At 33.9% G+C, this 6,238-nt stretch overlaps 1 protein-coding gene across 1 annotated transcript; it reads right to left on the bottom strand.

Annotated features, from left to right (window-relative positions):
* Window positions 1-491: 491 nt before the first annotated feature.
* LOC149212740 (auxin-induced protein 15A-like) lies at window positions 492-1,255 on the bottom strand. The gene has a single exon (XM_089390649.1). The coding sequence runs from the start codon at window positions 1,106-1,108 to the stop codon at window positions 674-676; it is 435 nt and encodes a 144-aa protein (XP_089246775.1). The 5' UTR covers window positions 1,109-1,255; the 3' UTR covers window positions 492-673.
* Window positions 1,256-6,238: the final 4,983 nt, after the last annotated feature.

Raw genomic sequence — 6,238 nt, 5'->3', positions numbered from 1 at the left:
TGGAAACACTATGCTCTTGGGTTGCATATCCGCACACGGTGGCAAATTTTATTCCCCGGTTTCTCTGAAAACACTATGCTCTTGGGTTGGATATCCGCACACGGTGGCAAACCATTGTTATGTTTTTACAAGATACATACATTGAACAAATTAAACATCCTCAAAATCCTTTCCAATAGGGCATAGTTGTCATGGTTGTCATAATACAGAAACGGACAACAGTAGTAGTGATATCCATTCTTCAAGATATTGAACACCAAGTAATCGTTTCCATACCGAGATTGAAAAAACAACTGTCATCATACCATTGGGAAGGAATTTTCAATTTTATTTTATAGATCCATATCTTATTAAAATCGAGATCTAAAAGGAAAAGTATGGGTAAGAAACATAAATTTTTCATATATTCCAGCTTAAAATCAGTGATATACTAAAGGCTAAAATCTCAAGAGCAGAAAATATGAATGCTGAAGTATCATGGGATAAAAGGAGGTAAAAGTTACAAGATTATTGTAAAGTTGTTAAATATTTGAAAATCTGAAATCCTGCCTTTATGTGCTTATATCTTAGCGTTGTACGGTGACTAATGCATTCTGAATGAAATATGCAGTATTAAAGCTTAGATATCAAAGTAAATTAAAATCAACCTAATCAAGATTAAAACCAATACCAGTTATGCTAATATCAGCTCCATTGTCTTGTCGAACTCTATGCTTGCCACTGCAGAGTTTTTCTTTTCCAAAACAGAAGTTACGTATTCGAAAGCCGCTCTCTCACAGGGAATGGTGAGTCCCATTTGGTGATGGAATCCATACTCTTCCCTGGCTTTCTCCAACAGAGATTGGAAGAGAGGTTGATTCAAATAACTTGTAGGGATTATAAACCGACTGCGTTCACTTCCAACGTACACTGCAAAGTGCCCCTTGGGAACATCTGTTGGAAGGCTGGCACTGATAAGCTCATAATCATTACAACTGCTTCCGAAATACAGATCCTTCTGTTTTTTAGGAGGGCAGGCGTATCTGAGTGATTTACGGGCACTGGCAATCGTCTGAAACTTGCTGATTATCTTCCGAAGAAACACCACAGGAGCTATCTTGTTTCCCATTGAAAAAAATCAAGAGTAGATGGAAGCAAAAAGATGGATTATATTCTCTAAGGTCCGCAATGTCAAAGGAATATCGTAGGAAGCAAAAAGATGGATTATGTTCTCTAAGGTCCGCAATGTCAAAGGAATATCGTAAGAATCAAGGTTCAGAACTGTGTTCATAGGTGGCACAGAATCAAGAAGTATCATAATGAAGCATTGTGTAAGACAGAGAAACACATAGAAGTAATGAAAGCATTGCGTACGACATTGAAACACATATTAATAATGTAACCATTGCGTACAACATCGAATGGTCGGTCGTTGCATGTGAAAGTCAGGATATGATGTTTGAATTCAGTGTGTATATTTTGTTTGTATTAGGTAAAAAGTTGTTGTAACTTTCTTTTTGTTGACAAATGCAATACACTTCTAACTGTCAACAGCCTATCAGATCACAATTACAATCTCATTAGGTGTGGGTTGATGTTTAGAGATTGAAATTCTTGACCTGCTTCGACAATATAACATAAAGCAGGGGAAAAATGAGAATGTGCCCTAATTCACATGTCGCTGTGCATCCAGTAAAAAAATGTCGAATGTCTAATATTGCGTTCAGTTAAAATGATTTAGTCAGAACGGGAATGCTTAATATCTTTGAAGAAGAAGCTGAATGACTACTAATATAATAAGCTAAAAATGTTTACTCGGAATTGGAATGATTAATCTTCAAACTCGAATGCGAATGATTAAGGTTGAAACTAAAAAAGTTTAACTAGAATTAGAATAATTCATCAAAATTCTGCAATATTATTTCAATGCTTTATGTTGTTTAAAATACATTTCTGAATGTATAAATAGATTCATTGTTTTTAAAAACCCTTAAGTACTTGAATTATGCAGATCAAACAATTTAAAATTAAGTTTTCAAAAATCTTTATGGGATTTTGATTAAAAGTAACCAAAAAATATGTCTTGGAAAAAATATTTTATACTAAGCCTTAATTAATTTGTATAGTTTTTATAGGCACTCATTGTTTTCACTTTTAAAAATTTAGTCACATAATTTTAAGTAAGAATATGGTTTTTTATTACTTAAAATAGATTTTTAAATAATTCCTTGTAATTTTTGATAAAATAGACTAAAAAATAATATCTATAAAAATAAAAATAAAAACATCTATTTTCAATCCCTATTAAGTTATCGGTCCAAAATTCATGAGAAGTTGTTGAGAGTGGGGGCCACTTGAAGGGGATAGAAATTGTCTCACTAAACCTCACACAATGAGTTACAACATCCCACAAGTGGGTCCATTCAACATTAAATGTAACCCTCACACCTAGTTTGAAAAAAAGGGGAAAATACAATAAATATGAATATCTAATAATAATAAACAAAAAAAATAGTTTAACCCAAAATGAAATATCTAATATGAAAGAGTGAAATATGTTAATATTAAATAACAAAATGTCTTTATTAGTCTCTACCAAGGCAAAACAATAAGAATCAATTTCATTGTTCACCTTTGTTATTTTAGCCTCTACCAATGCAAGTTATAATATTTAACTTTGGAAAAAAACATTTCAATATTATTAAAAAAAACAAACATTTGATTCGATAACTTAAGGTATTATTTCATAGTACAATGTCACCTGAATAAATTCCTCATAGATTTTCTACCATAATTTCTAGATAAGATGTAGATAAGATGCAATATTCATGCAATGATATAGATATATATATATATATATATATATATATATATATATATATATATATATATATATATATATATATATGCGCGATGATTTGTAGTAAAATCATCCAATATTAAAAACAGGAATAACATGTAAATAAATATACTTACCAAGAGTTACTACTCAACAATATTCATGTGCTTGGTAGCTTTATAATACTTAGTAGTAAAAAAGTAAATGTTCATGCTTACTAGTTGCTATCACACATTAAAATTTATGCAATCCTTGCACCTAAGTATGGGTAGAGCTAGGGCTAGGCGTCAGGATTGGATAAAATAACCAGTAAACCAAAGATATCACACAGATTATATCACCACCCAACACAAAATTCCACCGTACAAAGAGAAAATAACTCGGAGTTTGAAAAAGAGTGGAGATATGAAGTGTTACTCGTTGCTATAACACAAATTATATCACCACCCAACACCAAATTCCACCATGGAAATATAAAATAACTCAGAGTTTGAAAAAGAGTGGAGATATGAAGTGTTACTCATTCTTTGTGAGCCCACCCAGATTGGATACTTCTCATTCATGCAACTATTTTCACCTAGGAAACCTAAATTTCTATCACAATCCTTCTTTTTACTCGTCAATGCACATGGTACCAGTTCTATAAATCTGCAACTACTCATTGAAGCTGCTTAAAGGGGACGGAACCTTCAATGCCTAATACACCAAAAATGCCAACATCATAATAGAATTGTCCCACCTGTAGTGGGAATTCACCACTTATAGAGTGGAAGAACTTTGTTCTACAACATGTAAAGAATGGGCTCCTAGTGGAGGTTAGGTCTATCATCATAATGTTGTATATCAAAAGGTCTATTAGCGTGTGTGATTTCATTTTGCAAGATGGCCAGAACACCCCCCCCGCCTTTAATGTGAGGAGAGGTGGCGAGGTGGCAGACCTTGCCCCCATAGCACTGGATCTCTATTGAACAGCCTAACTAGGGATGGTTGATAGTGAGAAATGATGATTTAGGGTTGATCTCACATGTGTGACCACCTTGTAGCTTCTCAATATGATTCCTTATTGACATCTAGATTCGGTAATCCCACATTACTCAGAAAATCAATGCCACAATGTTTGTAGATTTATGGGAATGAGAAGTGATTATAGTGGGGACATTTTGTATTAGTGGTTGAATATGAGCTAGAAATATTTCAAATCACCATCTCTTGCAAATCTTATCTAGAGCAGACCCATTTAGAAATATTTTAACCATGTTAATGATCAGTTGGGAGTCACCATCCACTTGGAGTTTTCTAAAACTCTTACTCATGACATATTAGAGACCTATCTCCAATGAAAAGAATTTAACTACATTGTTACTATTGATTTTGGAATTACCTACATATAGGAAGATAAATTGACATTCATTATCTTGAAATATCCCTCCATATCTTATCTCACCTTCGTTGCTTTTCGAGGTGCCATCAAAATATAATTTAATGAATCTCAGTGGAGGTGTAAATATTAAATGGGATCTCCTTCTTTCATGTGAAAAATGGGGAAATATATGATATTCAATTGCTGGATACAACTCTAGTTTCTTGAGGTTCTTTACATCATATTTAGTTGCTTCCCAATCTTCGTATGGCTTGGAGGTGGATAGGATGGTTCATCTCATGCTCTATTTGATTAGATACTAGACCTCACACTCCTGGGATTATAGTTGTTTAAAAATCTTCTTGTACTATTCTTTCCATATCAATCGTTGGAGAAAACTCGATATTAGCATCAAGGCTTGGTTAAGAACAAGACCATGAAATATGCCTTGATTCCATTTGTCAATTGTATATGAAAGATTATTCCATTTTTGGTTATATGAACAAACAAGAGTAGGTGAATGCATTAAATAGATGTTCCAATTCTTCTTATTCTTTCTTGAATAGGGGGAAAATTGAGGGACAAACAAAGCCTTTTCTTCTAATCTGATTCCATCATAGAACACATCTTGCAACTGACCATAGGAAATAAGAAGCCTTTAGCCAATTTCCTTGTCTCCATATTTTTCACAACATATATTATCTATGTAGATCTTTATGGCTAGATAATGAGGCATAGGCTTTCTTTATTGTAAACGTACCTTTTATCTGATATCCCCATCAAGGCTTATCCAAGTCACATAGAATTGTGATTTTAGGGTTTTACAGTTGTTTATAGAGCCTTGTCCAAGCCTTCGTAATTTTTTTTCTAGCCAATCCTCAATTGTCCTCCAAATTCTCCAATAGACATGGCTATTAGTTGGTTTCCAAAAATCCGACACCTTGGTACATTGTTTTGTTAAAGTGTGGTTATATAATTTCCTTAACTCTTCTTGGGACATGAGCCAACACAATTTCGTCCACATGAGTCATTCATCCCTCACTTATTTCCCAAAATGAATGATATTGCACTAGAAATTATCATTCTCCAACTAAGTTCCATATCGATTATCCTTGAGGGAAATCTAGATTTCTTAGCTTAGCCAAGTGGGAGGCCTCGTTGTTGTATTTTAAGTTCCAAAATTGTTTTTAGAATTACTTTCCCCCTTGAATCCATCTCAACCATAGCTTCACAACCATCAACTTGTCCAGGGTCATGGGGTCACTGCTACCCAATCCACTTGTCATTTTTGAAAGACAAATTTTCTCCCATCCAACCAACGACCACTTCTTTTCTTTATTGGTTCCCCTTTGGAGATGTTTCAATATAGAGTCTTAATGCCTTGGAGGAAGGCTTCACGATCTTCCATATATAATAATTGGTATACCAATAGAGCTTGCTAAAAGTATTTTAGAAGGAACATCATTCTTACCAGATTCAGTGGTAAGAATGCCCAAGCTTCAAGTTTTTAAGAAACCCTTTGTAGAGTATCTTCCTAACATGCTATACCTAGGGTGATTTTTGTCAATCATGCCCCAAGATACTTCAATGTTATCTTTCCAAGCTAGACTCCTACCACGAAAGATAAATTATTTTGGAGTACCACATTAGTATTGAAAAAGAAATATGGGTTTTTTTTTGCATTGATCACCATACCAAAAGGCTTCATAAATTCATTGAGTATGGTTTTCAGAGTATTGATCTCTCCTGTTGTGGGCACTCCGAATAGAATGATATCATTGCATAATTGCTTGTGAGCGATATGAAGATATGATCCATATAAACACATTCATTTGACTAAGCCTTGAGCAACTAATACATTTAGATGTCTAGTTAACTATTTTGTGGCTAGTCTAAGTAAGAAGGGGAAGATTAGGTTGCCCTTTCTAAGTCCTCTAGAGGGTTTAAAAGTGTAGGTATGGGATCCATTAAGGAATTTGTAGGAGAAGGGGGTGGATAGCAAGGCTTGAATCCATTGAATCAATTTATTTTAAAATAAAAAATCTCAAAGGGTATGGAAG

The sequence above is a fragment of the Pinus tabuliformis genome, chromosome 1_1 (assembly GCF_031772625.1).
Source record: "Pinus tabuliformis cultivar Carrire ecotype Pingquan chromosome 1_1, CPIR1, whole genome shotgun sequence".
NCBI lineage: Eukaryota > Viridiplantae > Streptophyta > Pinopsida > Pinales > Pinaceae > Pinus > Pinus tabuliformis.
The sequence above is the reverse complement of the archived record's forward strand: the minus strand, read 5'-3'. Positions and strand labels throughout refer to the sequence as shown.